This window comes from Pteropus alecto, unplaced genomic scaffold (genome assembly GCF_000325575.1).
Source record: "Pteropus alecto unplaced genomic scaffold, ASM32557v1 scaffold22, whole genome shotgun sequence".
In the NCBI taxonomy this organism is placed as follows: Eukaryota; Metazoa; Chordata; class Mammalia; order Chiroptera; family Pteropodidae; genus Pteropus; species Pteropus alecto.
In genome coordinates, this window is record NW_006434839.1 from 13,475,178 (window position 1) to 13,494,002 (window position 18,825).

The 18,825-nt window shown below is 36.7% G+C and overlaps 1 protein-coding gene across 1 annotated transcript in view; it reads left to right on the forward strand.

Annotated features, from left to right (window-relative positions):
• Positions 1-14,634: 14,634 nt before the first annotated feature.
• The window catches only part of TMEM229A (transmembrane protein 229A), a 49,873-nt gene continuing 45,682 nt past the window's right edge, over positions 14,635-18,825 (forward strand). Inside the window, exons 1-4 of the mRNA XM_006910667.2 lie at positions 14,635-14,759; positions 15,480-15,623; positions 18,510-18,555; positions 18,688-18,751. Coding sequence (XP_006910729.2) covers positions 14,635-14,759; positions 15,480-15,623; positions 18,510-18,555; positions 18,688-18,751 — 379 coding nt within the window. The remainder of the gene's footprint in view (positions 14,760-15,479; positions 15,624-18,509; positions 18,556-18,687; positions 18,752-18,825) is intronic.

Consider the following 18,825-nt stretch of genomic DNA (forward strand, 5'->3'; position numbering starts at 1 on the left):
CACAAGTATTACATTTAATTGAATAAAGAGAGTTCTTGGTTATATAAATTTTTAGAAAACTGAGCACTCGACCCATTTTTGGAGGATCCACAGTACGTGTTTATTATCGAGACAAAGATTTTGCAAAGTTCTGCAGTAAAAAAACCTATTAGCTGCGTTTCACTTGGAAATCTCATCACTTTTTCTTTTTTGCCATAGGAACTTTTGGGGAAGGACATCCATTAAAATTTTTTCTCCTGAATCACATTTTGAAATCATTGATCTAAACTAAAAGTCCAACATGGAATTTTTAAGGTGATTCAGATATATAAAAAATTAGACTACATTTTAAAATTCTACATTTGTCTCTAACTATATAGACCATGCCTCCCACTCTGTACTTTTTCAAAACTAAAACTTTATCATTTTCCAACCTTGATATTTACTGTTTTTGTTCTTCTTCTATTCTCCTTCATCACAGCTGAGCCAGAACATAGGTCTAAAACTGAAAGAGAGAATAAGTCAAAGAGACACACTGATACTCAGCAGATAACACACTACTCCATCAGCCACAACCCCCACATCTCAGCTCCATCTCTGACAGATTGGAGATCCCAGCCAAGTCACAAATCTGGGGCTCAGTTTACTCAGTGTAGAAAGAAGGAGGTGAGCAGATGAGCCTTAGGGCTCCTTCTAGTGTCCACTCTGGCCGCACATATACTAAAAAGTTCCTTCTAGTACTAAAACGATATGAAATAAAATGAAGGACAAGAAGGAATAAAGAGAGAAAATATACGTTATAGGCTCTGTGTTGAAGAACAGCTATATCTGAGCCTTCTCTCCTGTCTGCAGCACATCATGGTCATTTTATTAAAACCACTGTAATAGAGAACAGATACTATTCATGACTAGTATCTTACTAGTTGTGAGCAGACATTTTTTAAAAAGGCAAGTGGCTAAAATAAAATTTGTGAACTAGTAGATTTATATCCTTCCTCCTGTTACAATGAAAACAGTGAGAGTTACCTATGATTGTTTTCCATTTTAAGCTGATTGTTTTCTGGAGTTCTGGAGACACCCGTATCTTGCAGCTAAGTTAATGTCAAACTTGTGAATTAATGAAATAATTTTCCTTAAGCTTCAACAGTTTTCATAAGAGGCCTGGCATTTAATAGTGAATATGCTCTAATCCTTTCAAAGAGGATTAATACTCAAGAAATGTAAAGAATAGATATATAGAAAATAAATGCCTTCTTTTAGGATATCCAACTTTAAATCTGGAAGCCCCAAGAACCACCGAGAGGACATAGATCAAAATTGAGATCATTTTTTAATAAAATTTTTTGATTCCAGGGAACAGTAACCCTAAAGTATAAAGCACCTTCAAATACTCATATTTTCTTTAAAATAACAAAGCAGAGTGCTAGCACAGAGGTTTTTCCCTATCACTTCATTTTTACTCTCTTTTGAAAGACGGACAGTTTCACATGACATATCAAGTATGATAAATCAAGTAAATGAACAGAGACTAGAACGTAGATCTTATCTATGCAACACAGGCATAAAAATGAAAAATTCATCCCCACACTGCCAAGAAACAAATACAGATGTTAAACTGATATTCTTCCCTGATGCCAGGCTTGAGGGGGTGCAGGGCATGGGTGTTGGTGTTTGTTTTTTGTGTTTGTTTATTTTAAACCAAAGGGCCACATCCATTTGTCCAAACAACATTTACGCTAGAGAAAGCTATGATCCTTTGGCATCATGCGGTCTCCACCTAAGAGAAACAAATGGTTCATAGAATAAATTTAAGAGGAAATTTTACATATTCAGTTGAGAAAATGCATGCTGGCTAGCAAGAGAAAACCCTAGGCAGCTCAAGTCTAAAAGACTTCCGACAGACTTGTTCATTTTGGAAGAATAATTATAAACAGAGAACATTTCCTAAACCCAAAGTCAGAGTTTGCTTTGATAACAGGGAATGAGAGAATGCTGGGAGACCAATCTGCCTTAGTTCGATGGGGACAATGTGTCTAGTTAGGGTGGAGAAAGCATTATCAGCTGTTGCATAGACACAGATGCCAGTGGTGGGACACAGTGGAAGGTTGGCCACAACCCCAGAAGGAGGCAGGACACATCATTGGAGTTAAAAAGGCCTGAGACCCAGCCAGCAAGTGAAGAAAGCGGGTGTAAAACTAGCAATGGCCAGGTATGAGTTAGGTGAGAGAGGCTTGCCAAAAATGAGATGATCTTTGGAGGATACTTAGCAAACTTAAAGAAAAAAGTCAAATATGTTGAATATCCATTTCATAAATCAGCTGTGCAAAATATCTCATGAGCTAAAGTTAATAAAGTAACTGAATTTAGGACTACGATTTTAGAAGAAAGCATTTTAACTTTAAGCAATAGAAATTTTATAAACGTATACCTGCATTTTCAATTTTTGCTCTCTTTAATTTGTAAGTGAAAAGAACTAACATACAAAAGCTTTCGATTAAAGTATTAGATTGTAATGAAAAAATAATTTCTTAAGGAAAATAAAAAAACCTCACTCACTTTTAACCCAGTAGTAATCTGAACATTTTAAAATTCTCTGTGACAACCTGTTAGAATAGCTATTATCAACAGGACAAAGAATAACAAGAGTTGGAGAGGATGCAGAAGAAAGGAACCCTCATACACTGCAGGTGGGACTGCAAATTGGTACAGCCACTACTGAAAACAGTATGGAGTTTCCTCAAAAAACTAAGAATTGATCTGCCATATGATCCAGGAATCCCTCTACTGGATATTTACCCCAAAGACTTTAAAACCCATATCTGAAAAAGATATTTGCACACCAATGTTCGTAGCAGCATTATTCACAGTGGCCAGGACATGGAAGCAACTGAAGATGATAGATGATTGGCTAAAGAAGCTATGATTCATATATACAATGGAATATTACTCAGCCATAAGAAGAGATGAAATACAGCCATTTGCGACAACATGGATGGAACTCTAGATAATCATGCTAAGCGAAATAAGGCAGACAGAAAAAGAATTTTGAAAGTCACATCATAACACTTACATGTGGGACATAAATCTAAAAGCAACAAAGGAACAGGACAAACAAACAGAGACTCACACACATGGACTATAGACTAGTGGTTACCAGAGGATAGAGGGCGGGGGAGCGGGGAGGCGGTAGGTGGGGGAAAGGGGATCCAAACAAGAAGAGTTACCTGGGGTCACTCAGTAGGGAATGATTTCATTAACTATGGTCTGTTCGGATAAGGATCTAACATATAAAACAAAAGCAGTGAGAATGGAGGACCTAGATCGACAAGTGCCAATGTGGGTGACACTCACAGATATAATCTGAGTCAAAGCATTGGTTTGCAAGAAACACAGTATCATATTATTTATGCAAGATGCTAAAAGCATATAATGTAATATACTATATATCATTTTGGCTGACTCTCCCTGTGAGGCTTCAATGAGTGAATGCATGTGGAGACCAGAGGACAGTGCCTAGGCTCTAAAGTGAACCATATATTACTATATTATGTTATATTGTATTGTACTGTACTGCATTGTATTGTATTATATTATATTATATTATATTATATTATATTATATTATATTATATACAGATACTTCTCTGTTTATATTTCAACTAAAGCATGAGATATATACTAGAGGAAGTAAAAGCTGGTAGATTTTTCTCCATTGGAGCACCTAGAGCTGAGCTGTGATTTAATAAGATAGCATGTCTGAGATCTAAAGAATATATTTTGATAGAAGGAAATAACCTTCAGAGTTTGGGAGAAATTTTCAAATGCAAAAGTGTTTTTCACCAGAAACATAATATTAAGCTAGAAATGATCTGTAACATCTGCCATTCTTCTGCACTTGGGGAAAAAATTTAAAAACTAGGCAATAAAGGTGTGAAGCCTGTGCTGCATGGAAATGACGATGGATGCTCCACTAAGAAAAGATGCAGAAGGCCCCTCAAGCACTGACAGGAGGGCAGAGGGCAGACAAACATCCTAACAAAGAGAAGCACCCAGGAAACTGCACTCAGTAAGCATTAAAAATACCAAACACACACATACACATGCATGCACACACACACACACACACACACACACACACACACACACACAAGAAATAGTGCTAAGAGCATTTCCATATATGTATATAGAACATTAAATACATCATCTCATTTGAGCTTTAAAAAAATTAGCTAAAAAATGGTTATGATCTCCTTTGTACTGATGAAGAAACATTGGCTCAGAAAAGTTAAGTGATTTGTCCAAAATCACACACTTTAAAAAGTCGAAGTACCGAGAATTGGCGTATTCCATATTTTAAGAATATTCAACCTTTCAAAAGCCTATAGCTCTTTACTCTAAGCCATATAGAAATATGAAATATTAGCCTTCTTGAAGGTCTTTTTTAGTTAATTCTAGTTAATTCTTGCAAATATCATTTTAGAAGGAATGCTTTTTCTGTTTCCTAAGCACCATCACACCTGTCATTCCTTTGCTTGCTCTTCAGCAGGCGACAAGATTTCTGATTAGAAAGCAGGCCTGTGTATAGAGAGCTCTAGTTGTCTCCTGTTCAGACATGTGGTCAGGACAGCTACATGAGACTTCCTTGTACAGCATGGCCTGTAACTGGCTGCATATCTCTGCCCGATTCTGGCTGTCAGTTAACAGGCCAAGTTGATTGTCATATTAAACTATCTCTACAACTTTGATTCTGTTATTAACAGGGGAATTAACTTAGACTCCTTTTTTACTCTTTGTCTTATTTCTCAAGTTGTTGTTAATCTCAAAGAAGGGAGGGATGCCATTCATTGAAGACTCACTCAGAAACTCCAATGCTCTCAATTATACTTCATTTTAAGCATGAGTACCACTAATATTTCAGATCTAGATATTAGCTTCTCTTAATGGTGAATTGAGTAATTAGGCCCAAACTGAATAGAAAAGCTCATCATCATAGTTTGTTGTTGTTGTTGTTGTTGTTGTTGTTGTTGTTGTTTTAAATCTCTTTAAAAGGCTTGAAGAGTTAAAACAGTAAAGCATTTCCCAGAGGCTTAGGAAGATGAACCCAGAAGTCTGGAGCTGCTTTTCCCTTGCAGCTTCCACAAGAAATGTCAGAGCAGATAAGGGACTGAACTGGACCTTTTGAAGGCTTTCTCAGGGTCGAGGTATCAAAATTAGAGTCAAAGCTTTAAGAATTGGAAGGAAGGACTAAAAGGCTGCACCCTGAGTAAGAGTAAGTCAGAAGTAGTTAGGCTCTTGCATAGATTTTAACGGAGTTCAATCATTACAATTCTTGAAATAGAATTGAAGTGATCCTGCATTGCTCAGAGCCACCAAACCCTTGGAAGAAGCAAATGTAAATCTGCTCTGGAGAGAGAGAACATTGCATAATAGACCTGAGTTTATTTTGACAAGCAACTTTGCAATTATAAGTCCCAACACAGTGAAAATTAACATGGCATAAATTGACAGAATGACCCCCCCCCCAAAAAAAAGAAAATGAGCAAAATTATGGATTGACAATTAATAAAAGATCATCTGAATGGCCAACAATTATAAAAATATACTCAAAATATCTAGTAAAGGGTAAAACACAAATTAAAAATGAGATAGCACATTCACCGATTAGATTGTTACAGCTTTTAAAAGAGATTTATCTGTTTGCAGGGAAAATCAGTATACACACTGAAAAAAACACTTCAGTTAGAAATGTTAAGTTATACAGCCTTTTTCTGGAAGAGAACCTTTTACCATCTATTAAAATTAGAAATGTACTTACTATTTGGATCAGCCCACTCGTGAGGACTCTATCCTATAGAAATAAAACTATCAGTACATAAGAACATATGTTAAGGGTGTTTATTGATCTATTATACTTAGTGGCAAAAAAAAAAAAAGATGCTAATTTCTATGGAGCATTTCTGAATAGCCAACAATCATGAAAACATGCTCAAAAATCTCTAGTCGACATCAAAATTACAACTAAATCATAGAACCTAAAACCTGAGAACCACCTGAAGACTAGCTGAACAGCACTCTTGTAACTAAGGATGAAAAGAAGCCCCATCCATATTGGATGTCAGCAACATGCGCATGGAGACTTCTGCCTGCTTCACCCACTGCTGCGTCCTGATATCTGGAACCAGCCGCCTGAAGTAGCACCTTAGTGCAGTAGAGCTGGGTGAGTGAGCACTGTAGATCGCAGACGAGAATATTCCAGAAACCACAGTACAGGCTCCTGTCCACAGTTCTCTCTGCTCCTTCTGCCTCTTGACCAACCCTGGTGCTCCCCAGTATGGTGTAGTGTGGCCCCTCTGGGAACCGGGAGTCATCTTCATGCAAAGGCAAGGACTGAGGTCCAGTGTCAGAGCTCACCTTTCCAGCAGAAGGACAGAGGAAGAAGCACAAAGAAAGTCTTTTCTTCTCTCTCCTAGGAAATGTCCTGGAGATTGCAGATTGCTTCCCTTGCCATTCTAGAGGAAGAGCTTGGTCACACACCCAGCAGAGCCTCAGAGGAGGCTGGGAATTCTGTCGTCTTGGGCGGCCATGTGACCAACTGTAAGTCCGTTGTTTTTTTCTGACAGAGAAGTGCACAAAGATATTGGGGGTCACCTGGACATCTCTGTCACGCTCTCTACCGAGTTTACGTTTTATAAAAGATTACACATCAGACAAATATACAGATAGATAATAGATAGATAATGATAGATAGATAAGTAGATAGATAGATGATAGATAGATAGATAGATAGATAGATAGATAGATAGATAGATAGATGATAGATAGATAGATAGATAGATAGATAGATAGATAGATAGATAGATAGACGATAGATAGATAGATGATAGATAGATAGAGATAGTCAATGAAGAAATATATCTATTTATATAAGCCAGAAAGTCATTTCCCAGAATCCCTTTTCCTGCATGGCTGGATATTTGGTTTGCCACAGGACAAATTTGCCCAAGATTTGAAAGGCAAAGGTAAAGCCGTATTGATCACATTCTGAAGGTCTGTATGGGTGGCCATATACCACTGCAGCTTGCACATGGCGTTGCTGATCTGTTGGCTCATCTGGTAGGCTTGGGACAGCCACCAGACCCACACTGACTTCACTTCCTACGGAATCTCTTCTTGAGCCTCTGTGATGCCTGGGAGAGGCACTCGTATAATTCCATGGTGATGGGCACCAGTTTTTTCCTTCTATTCAAACACATAGACAAGGTTAAAGGCAAGAAAAAGCAGATGTGGGTTCCAGTTTGACTTCAATGGTTCTAGAAGTCTTCACAAATTCCAATGTTTTCTTGCATCTCCCTGCTTCATTTCTAGCATTTCTTCCTAACTGCTGGCCCTTCTGATCTACCTCAACTTCAGGCTCAATATCTGCAGAGGTAAAAGCCTTCCATTGATTTCTGCACCAGCTTCCACAAATGCACCAGATCTAATCACTATAATAAATCTCTTTTTTCACTTGTATTCATTCTGTTTCCCTGATCAAACTCTAATACAGCTCCTATTAATAAGAAATGGCAGAAGGTAGAAACAACTGCAAAACAAAATAATTATAATGTTAAGTCTATGCAAAATTATAGGTGTATAAAGAAATTAAAGATTTTTTAAAAATTATATACAGAAGTCGAAATATTTCTTCCTGTATCCCAATAGATAATCTTGTACATGTTTAAGCATGTCTACCCTTATCTAAGAACACTGCTCAAAGGGATGAAATGATAAAATGTTCAGTATTTCTTGTCTCCCTTTCTTTTAACTCTCTTTATCTGGATCCCTAAGGATTCAACTAATGGAGAGAAATTCAGGTTTTGTGTGACCTTAATCATCTACAATTTGGGGATGCTTTTTTAAGGAAAATCATACAGAATTGGGTCTTGAATGTATATGTATTGGGGAGGAAGTATTAAAATTTACAAATTTTAAAAAGCTGACAAACACAAATGTCACAAAATCTGGAAAAGTAAAATAGCATTTTTATTAAGGAACTGCTTTATACAATTCTAGGTTACATTTGGGGATACATTCTCTTGGATTACCTCTTCATATACATCTATTTTATAAAATCATTGTTTATAAAGAATAGGAAGGTAATTCAGTTTTTCACCCAGCACAATTAATGGGAATGTATTTGGGAATCTTCTATCAAGTCTCTTTTATATATGCAACATAAAATATTAAAGCAAAAATAGGCTGTAGTATTTTAGGACACATCAAATTTTGTTGTGCTGTGACTCCTTTTAAGTACTCTGAATTGACAGCCCTCATAACCAATTTGCTGTTTCTGTCATTGAGTTCATTGGCTCGTGAGAATGTAGAAGAATTGGAAGCTATTTATTTCTTTACCTTAATACCTATACACAATGTGACACAAACCAAATAAAAATAATCTCATTAAACCCAAACTTAAAAATATCATCAACTTTACTTTCCCTTAGGAAGATGTCAAAAATGGCAACTCCAATACCACCCACATAAGGGGAAGTATGACTGAGGGGAGGTCATAATTTTTTCAATAGAGACTATGATATTGACTATATTAAAATATTTTACTTTTATAAATTTCATTAAATATGTGAACACACTGCCAAGGCCCATCTTGAAATAGCTTGTGGACATGATGATACAGAATCTTCAGTTTTGCTAACTTCATGGTAAAAACGCTGTCAAATGTCAACAAGTTTTCTAACTTTTAGTCCATAATTTCCTTTTTATTTATTTTTTTAACCTGGGAGAAAGCAAACTATTTCTTCAATACAAGAATCTTTTTCTCTCGCCACCAGTCCCATGTCAGTGAATATATTAGAATTTTGGGATTCTGTTAATTCTCAGAAATAAATTCTAGAAGCAGCTCATATTATATGAAAAATACATACTAGATAGAAGTGGAGTTAGAAAATTAGGATCAGTCATGCTGCCCTCGATTAATTTCGGTACAGTCAACTTGTCTGGCCCCCATGTCTCATCTGCAAAGTGAGGGCCTTCTAGATTATCATTAAAGTCTTTTTCTCAGCCTAAAATATTATAACTATAAACATCACTCCACAGGGAGAATTCTTACAGTTTCTTAGTTTAGCATCCTGACTCCAGACTCTCCACTTTCCAATTCATCCTATACATCCTACTCCAAATTAATATTCCTGAATTTTCTTTAATTATCTTGTCCTGCAACTACAGTATTACTTTACATCTTTCGTGCTATAATACTAATGTATTCTACAATTCAGGAAATTCTTAGTGAGCTTTAATCATTTGGGGCTTATAAAATATTTTATATGCGATTTATTCTATATTTGATTTCCCAGAATCTGAAAATGAAGAAAATATCTCAATGTTATAAGTGTCATGAGAGTAGAGTGTGTTTGTTCTCTGGTCTTGGGAAGGGCGAATACTGTCTCTGTTTTACTCCACTGGGTTGTTGCACTTGAAGCAAATAATAGAAAGTCTGCTTTGCTTTTATTTACACTGCCACCTTTGCACAAGACAACTCATAGGAACACAATTTGCTTTTCTCAAATTGCCCTGGGTGATGGCATCTTAATTAGAAGCAAGAGCAGATTGCTGTTTAAAATAAAATGAAAACAGAAACACCTAGGAAGCAGACGGCTTCCACTCTTCCTCGCTGACAGTTACGAGGATTTCACTGCCTCACACCTAGAAGCATCACAAAGAAAGCTACAACCAATACCCAGTCTTAGAATTCATGCCACAGCCTAATGTAAGTTGGAAAATGTTATCACGACATTCTTCTGTGCAATGGAATATGAATATTGAAGGGTTTCTGTTTAGAGTTTTGACAGCCTGACAACCAATTCACATAATAGAGAAATGGCCCATTTGATTAATTAGCACTGAAACTCATTATCAATTTGTCTAGATTTTGATTTTCTATTGAAGTAGCATTTATGTGCTAAGAATAAAAAAAAGATTATCTATAGCATTTTCTAGATACTATCTAAATAATATTCTGATTCAACAAACTTTAAACACCTCAACAGAAATAATTGTGACTTCACTGAGTGTAATATACTTTAAACATCTCAACGGAAATGATTGTGACTTCACCGAGTGTAATATCCTCTGTGATCTGGTTAATGCATACCTTGGATTTGGGGATGTTCAGTTAAAATTAACATAAATGACTTAATGATTCCTATCGTTCTCAAGTAAATTAATGTTTTATGTAAAAATGTTGAAAATATTAATGTGGCAAGAAACAAATTATGGCAAGGGGGAATAAGACAAAGGATTGATATAATCAATTTCTCTTCTTCATAATTTGTCTAACCTTATACAGCCCTTAAGCAAGTAGAGCTGTGATCTGAACCAAGGAGTACATGGCTTTAGAGGTTACACTTCTAACTACTACATTATTCCACTTATCTTAACACTTTCACTTCTAAAATTTCATTTTCAAACCACTGCACATGCTGTCACTGCATTTCTTGTCCATCTCCAACAGATGCTGTAATCTATCCACAATAAATCATTAAACTTATAAGTCTGATACCATGGGCTTGGCCTTTTATTATAAAATATATTTGTAAATGGGAAAGTAGATTCTTAACTATAATGAAAATAACTACTTGTAATTTTTACATATTAAAAATGGAAGAGATTGAGAACATCCAGATCTTCAAGATAACACAGGTAGCTAGGGATGGAGCCTGAAAGACATAAATCTGTTTCCCTATTCCTAATTAAGACCACCACATGCCTCACTCACTCAGCAATTTTCATCCCATATTTTCTCGTGGTTTATCTGTAGTTGGTTTACAGATAAACCAATGTCCCCAATGTCCATCATCAACATGAATCAAATATAAACTTAGACTTTAAAACTTATTCCCTCATAATTTACAAACTTCAAAAATATTTAATCAGGAACAAAGTGTTCCTAAATTACCTAACTAGCAAAAAGTTTTCGTAGAGTATCTCTCTCTAAATATATTTTCAGAAAAAAAAAAGTCTACAATGTATCACTGACATATGATTCTTTAGTCCTTTAGTAACAAACAGCAACAGATAAGAAGAATAATGGTAATTGGGATATTGTTATTAAACACTAATGTTCTTTGGCAAAACCAGTATCTATATGTGTGTGTGACTCTGCTGTAAAATAAAGAATTTGACTGACCTTTGTTCCTCGTTCCTGGAAGGGAGACTCTAAATCCTTGGGATAGCCCCAGTTTCAGGACTATCTTTATTATACAAATGAAATGATTTATGGCCCTTAGATATCTTAAGGGTGGGATCTGGTCTTGAAAAGACCAACCACATGATTAAGAAGTTGGGGCTGTGAGCCATGTGATATGAACCTGACCTCCCATAAAAACTCTGGACCCGAAGCTCAGTAGAGCATTCTGGTTGGTAAATATATCGATTGCCAGGAGAGTGACACACCCTGATTCCATAAGGAGGGACACACAAGGTCTGCATTTCCTCCCAGACTCTGTGCATCTCTTCATTTAGCTGGTCCTCCTGTTTTGTATCATTTGTAATGAAACTATAATCACAAGTATGGCACTTTCCTGAGTTCTTTGAGTCATTCCAGTGAATTACCAAACCTGAGGGAGCTGAGGTAACCCCCAAGACTATATCCAATTAGTCAGAAATGTGAGGGGCCTGGGGGTCCCCCTGAACTTGCGACTGGTCTGAAGTAGATATGATCTTGTCAGAGACCCTGCCTTTAAACACTGACTTGGGATAGTTAGTGTCAGAACTGATTTTCAGTACACTAGTTAGAGTTAAAATAGTTGGAGTAGAAATAGAATAAATTCTTATTATTTTTAATAAAGAATTATCACTATTGCGTCAGACACATAGACATTTTATAAAATCTGATTTGAAAATTTAAGTTGAATAGAAAAGCTGAGAAGAAGCACATTTATAAGTTTTTGGACGTGGCTGTCCCCTCCAGACATTACCCTAGTCACTACTAGCATGTGATTCTAAAAGCTAATGGAGTCTCTTGGGTTTTGAAACAATTTTATAAAATCGGAAATCTCTCTAATGCTTATTTCCGGCATTGATTATCGTGGTAACTTCCAGCCGACCTCTTATTTGGTCCTCAACCACTAGGAATTCTATAAGCCAGAATTTTACTTTAATCTTTTCTGTATAAACTAGAAATTCAGCAAGACATAGCTACTCAGAAGGGATTGGGGGTATCCTAATGTTTATAATACAGTTTTTAAAAGAGAAGAAAACTAGGTTCACTGTTCATCTTCTGTACCCATATATAGCATAGGTCTGAAGAGTTTTTAATTTTTGACATGCTTAGAAGCATTAATTTTTGAATTGAAAATCTATCATTATAACAGATAGCAAGCAACAACTTGCCAACAAAAACCTGACACTACTGGAAAAATAATTTGATAAAACTCTAAGAACTTCTCATTGTCAAAATAAACATACAAGATGTTGTTCTAGTTGTTGAAATTATGACTTTTTCTCTTTGCGATTACTATAATTAAAGAGTAATTTTTGACTAGCACTCTCTACACATCATTTCTGATCATTAAAATAAATAAAAAGGAGATACTATTGGTCCCACTTTTAAATAAAAAAAAAAAGAATTAATAAGGCTGAGCTGGTAAATGGTACATGAGGATTTAAACCCAGGTCCCTGTGCTTTTAAAGTCCATCATCTTTGTCAACTACATCATGGTATAATGTACTTTTGTTTTTTACAATAATAAATACCTTGAATATATGCCTAAATATGGCTTAAATTTTATATCTTTATAGAATTTTTTTTCATTCATTCATTCAATCGGTATCTATCGAAGGCTTGGTTTTCCAGTGTTATTTTAGGCACTGGAGATACAATACTAAGCTAAGAGACAGTAAACAAATGAATGAATAAATGTAATTCAAGAGGTAATAAAAATGCTAAAAAGAAAAATAAGGCAGGATAAGAGATAGTGAGTGCTGAGGTGGTGTGGAGTAGGAAGTTGCTTTAGACCAGGAAAGGACTTTTTGATATAGTGACATTCAAATAAATAGCTCAACAAATAAAACTATATACAATTATTTGACCATAAAATATGGCCAGATATCTAAGCTTGAAGGTCAAATCAAAGGCATCTTTCAGGAGATGGGTTCCTTTAGCTCAGAGGCCATGGAATACAGTCAGTATAAAAAGGATAAATAAAACAGAAACAAAAGGAGATTAAATGCCACTGTGGAACAGGGGTGTCTGACATTTCATGCCCTTAACTTTATCCATTGCCCTGGAGAAGAGTGTGGGAGATTACAGAAAAGACTGTTAAAGATTTCTGTGTCTTTGAAGTTTATGAGAAGGCAGCAATAGCCCAACCCAAGATTTCTGAGACCCGCTCTTTCATTATGATATAAAACTACCTGTTTCAAATCCTTTCAGAAAAAGGTAGGAAGGGGAGGTCACTATACAACTGCCACTATGCTATTTTCATATAACAAAAAGGAAAAGTTGGTGAAATATTTGTGTAGCATGTTTGATAAATAATAACGAACTCTTGTGTCACTAGATATTTAAGTGTGCATAAGACTTGTTATCTTACCTTAACAGGAGTTGCTTTTTTTCCTTCCCCTGTTTCCCTTTGCAAGAACAGCCTTTAAATTCTTTGACTCCCTGAGACAATCAGTCAATAACAATGTGTAATGTTTCTAAAATAGGCCCCAGGATACAGTGATGAACAATACAGACAGGGTGTCTGTTCTCATGGAGTCGACTGTCCAGAGAAGCCATCACTCCCAGAAGCCATCACTGCCCACTTGGAACCAACACACACACAGGTCCACTGATTCCAGGATCTTTGGGCTGATTCTCTCACCTCTATGACATATTCTACCAGTTAAATGCAGCCTGAAGTTCTATTTAATACTTTCTCTAAGCCCTTGATACATAATCCGTGTCAATCCATAGGAGAGAAAAACCCTCTAAGTTTATATAATTCATTCATCAAATTCCTATAAATTTATGAAGTTCACTCATTGAGAGCAGGAAACAGATTTCACTAATCCACTTCCTGGATGTTGTCCCTTCGCAAATTGGACAACTCGATACATAACTTAATTTACACCCAAGAGTAAGTTTCTTGATTTTTTTGAAAGGAGATGTTGCTAAGGCAAAAGGGGGCTGGGGAAATAATAGGAAAAAAGCACAGATATAAAAGGAAGAAGATGAAAGTAGTGTCTGCAGGATGGAAAATGCACGATCTAAGTGAATTTTTGTCTTGAATTTCTGAAACCATTCCCATCCTGTCTTGCCAGTTTTCACTAATATATCGGGAACTTTTGCTCAAAGATCAGACTGCAGCTCTTGGAAATACTTCATAACTAATGAGTTTCTGTGACCATTTTGAACTGATATTGGTATTTTTTCCTGCTTCCTCTCAAGTAAAAAATCAGGGAAGTTCTGACTTTAGCATTGGTAATGGTAACAAAGGTGCTACTAGAAGACAGGGACACTAAACACACTAAATTGGTAAACAGCAGAGGAAATATAGTTGGGGAGGGGGAAGACTAAAATAGTTAAAATTTTCGCAGGCCACAGTATCCGGAAAGTTATAAAAAAGGACTAGATATACATGCAAGAAAGCAGGTAACTAAGTATCTAGTCGGAGCAATGGCTAGACACAACACCACGGGAAATGCCGGCCTAGAAATGGGCCCCAACTTAGTCATCGTTTTTAATCAGACTACAAATGATATCACAAAGGAAAACGTCTCTGATAGTACATCAAACACTTTGTAGAGTATAACACTCTTAGTTGAATCTGAATTTGAACAGCAGCATAATCTCTCAAAGGTTCTTCTTAACATGCATGCTTTTTTCAAAAGTTGAAAGTGAATTCTGCAGAGCATATCTAATGCTCTCCCCTGAACACGGTCATATTATCATTTTCATTATCGACCTGCTCCACTACGCTGGCTTCCTCCCCTCATCCTGTACTCTGCCCTTCTGCCAGGAGAGGGCAGTACTGGGGAACCACACACCTCTTCAAAATTGCTGCTTTGATCTAGGTACACACACAAATGTCTTTGGTGGCTATTGTCCAGTGCAAATAAAGAAAGCGGAGATAGGCTAATCTAGCTACCTTGAGCAGCGACGTGCTAATCTTCCTTCCTCTCCTCTCTTTCTCTTTCTTTCTTTCCTTCCTCTTTATTCTTTCATTCCTGTCTTTCTCTTTCTTTTTGCAGTATATTTATCAAATGCTAACACTGTGCTAGGCTCCAGATGCAATTGTATCTAAAGAGATGATAGAAAAAGAGAAACAAACAAAAAATAAACAAATTTTTACAGCAACAAATCTAAAAAGTAAGAAACAAAATTAACTTTATTGACTTACCTTCCCAACCTGTCTGTCCTTTCCCTCCCTCTGTTTTTATTTTCCTCTTTTTGTTTATCATCTCACCATCATGTCAGTTTCTCAAGTTTAAAACTTGCTTTCATTTCCCATGTCTTTTTAGGAGACCAGCCCAGGAGGATTCCCCCCATGATGGCTCTGAATACTTTGAGGACATGATGAAGGCCGGGTGGTGGGATGCTCAGGGATCTCCTTGTGGTAGATGGAACTGTCGTGGAAAGTCTCAGAGTAGAAGAGGAGACATTAGGTAAAACAAGCCTAATGGCTTCTCAATGCTGTGAGTGTTTCTCTGTGTCACGTAGCATTCTATGTAAGTCCTGTCACAGAAACTAATTTCTTTAATCTTAACAACATCTCATTTTATCTCCATTTTCCAGATGAGGAAGCTGAGACACAGAGGTTACATAACTTTCTCAAGACAAGCTGATTACAAATTGAAGAGCCAGATTTCAAACCCAGGAAGTTTGGCCACAGAGCCTCTGCTCTAAAAAGCATCATCTTTCTTTAATGAGTATAAATTCCAAAATGCTAAATTTTTCTTTAAAGTAAAAATGTGGATTTAATGACGTCTTGAGAAGAATTAAATAAACAGAAGGCATATGGTATTTACAATTACCAGTTGTGAAAAGCATTTATCATGGACAATTCCAAAACTGGTTATTAAGAAGAATGTTAATAGCAGCTCTAGCGAATCCTGCCAAGAAAATGCTAAAAACTTAGAAATCAAAGAAGAGTTCTGCAGAAAAGAATAAGCTTTAGTGGGACCAAAAAATGGGGCTCAAACACAGAAGTCTTTTTAAATGAATAGGGAATCTGCAGAGTAACAAACTAATGAGCCAAATTCCAAGTCTCCTTTCTCAGTTCTGTGGGGAGCTCTGTGCACTATTGACCTTGCTAAGATGCGCTATTCACTCAGGTTCTGGGGAATGTTTTCTCCTAGAAGATCAGAACATGTAAAGACTCTGGTCTCATTTCGTGCATGAGTGTTCTTAGTCACCTGGAAGTTAAAAGGAGATTCCACAAACAAAATCTGTTTAAAAGCAATGTTGATCAATTGGGAGCCTATGTTTCCCCAGGCAAGCTGAATTGCAGTAAAAAATTTGCATTGAAAAATACCACTGCCATTTCCTCAAGTTAGTTAACAACAAAAATCTGGGATGGCATTATAAAAAGAGTTGTCAATCCATATTATAGAATTGTTCATTATTACTCTGTGTTATGGGCTGACCTGTGTCCCCCTAACTGTCATATGTTGACTCAATTGTGGAAAAGCTTTTGCCTTTAAGAAAGACTATAATCTATTTTATAGAATTTTTAGGCTTTTGTCACTTGTTTTTTTCACTCATTCTAATGTAGGAAAGAGGCATGAAAACTACACAGATTGACTAAATGTTAAACCAAGTGGAATTCAGAGCCTGCTATGTGCTGCTAGACACAAAACCTGGTGGATCGGCCATATGGCCAGGCCACGAGGAACCTACAGAACAAAGGAAGATTCCTGCAGCGCTTACTAACGAATGTTTACTCATACCATTAACGTTTACTCATACTATAAAAGGACAATAAAGCTGCACCTCATACAAAGATAAACCCAACCATTCATTCCATTCTTTACTCCCTATAATCAGTAATTTTTCATAGAAACTAAGAAACAGATATAAACTCAATTCCTCAAACACTCAGAGTCTCATTTTCTGACTCTGAGAGGAGACCACACTCTCTATGGAGTGTTGTTCCTTCTCTAATAAACTTTTCTTTGTCTCTAACTCTGGCTAGCTTTCGAATTCTTTTCCTGCCTGGAGCCAAGGACCCTCCCTCTCTCAGCAAAGGACTTGAGTCCCCACTCTGGAGGATTCAGTAAAAATGTGAAGCCTAAATTCTGTCAGGAACTGTGTTTTTCTTTGTCTCTAACTCTGGCTCGCTTTTGAATTCTTTTCCTGCCTGGAGCCAAAGACCCTCCCTCTCTCAGCAAAGGACTTGAGTCTCCACTCTAGGGGATTTACCCCATCCTGCATCAATTCAATAAAAATGTGAAGCCTAAATTCTGTCAGGAACTGTGTAAAATCTCAGGGGATAATGGAAAATGAGACTAATATAATCACCGATTTATTTAATAGTAATGAAGAAGCAGTTTGTCATGTGGGTGAGTGTGTCTCTTAAAACTTAAATGCCAGGCCCTTAACTAGCTGTGTGCCCTTGAACATGTAGCTAAAATTCTCTATGCTTCAATATCTTTATTTTTTCAATTAGAGATTAGGACCTACTTTAAAGCAGGATTTTCTTTTTAATGGATTAAACAAAATAGTATATGCACTATATCTGGCAATAGTAAACATTTGATAAATGTTGTTTTTTATTGTTAAGGTTGCTATTATTTCTATAATAATACAGGGCCATTCTATCACTGATAGAAATTTCAAAGTAGTAACATAAAAATTCCTGAGGTGTTTTAATCCTTCCTTAACTATTTTAAAAGTATAAAAGTGTTGAAAGAGATTTGTGAGGACATTTCCTGGAGGGAGCAGCCCCCTGGGTGGTTCTCCACTTTTCTTCAAGAAGGCAACGGGTTGCTTTGTGAGAGACGGGAAGAGTTAACAAGGACCAGTGTTTCTTCCTTCCCTTCAGCCTAAAGAGAATCCGTTTCCGTTTCCATAGAACCACTTGGAATTTGTTGCCTGCAACTGAGAGACTCCGTGATGCCTGGCATACACCTGACATGTGGTCTAGAAGGGGAAAGGTAGAGAAGAGCATTTGGGAAGTAACTACACTTGGTGGGGACAATGAATGAATGATGGTTCTTTGTGGACTAAATATGGGCTAAAATAGAAGCGATTTCAAATTCTTCCAGGATGACCACCTGGGAGGGTGACGGGGATTTCAACAAGAAGAAGGCATGTAAAGAATATTCCCACCAAAGGGAAGGCCAGTGGAGAAAGAACCAGCTTTAAACATTCTCCTAAAGCCAGAGAAGACGCTAGTTTATGCAAGGTTCCGTCATCAGTCAAGCAAGAACTTCGCTGTCCTGTCCCCTATTCTCTCTTTCCTTCCTGATTCATCCCTGGTATAGTCTGACACAGCAGAGAGATTAAAATTAAAAGACTGCAGTATGTCTCTGCACCCTTTCCCACCAAAGCACACGGTCAACGAACTGCAGACCTCAGAAGGAGCAGGAAGAAGAGGTAAAATTGTACCTTTGATAGAAGAGTGAAATGTTAATGCAAATTTTAGAATACTAGGTTTATTATTTGACAGAGTATTTAGTATCTTAAAGTAATCATATGCTGTGTTTACTTTTTCTTTCTCTTACTAAGAGTGATCTTAAAGGTCACAGACCTACTCAGTTTTCATCTCGTGACAAGAAAAAAGCTCTGCTTGGTAAGTAAATTGTAAAGGGGCAGTCAGAGACAAAATAACTTTTTTTAGGATTACAGCCCAAATATCAGGCTTCT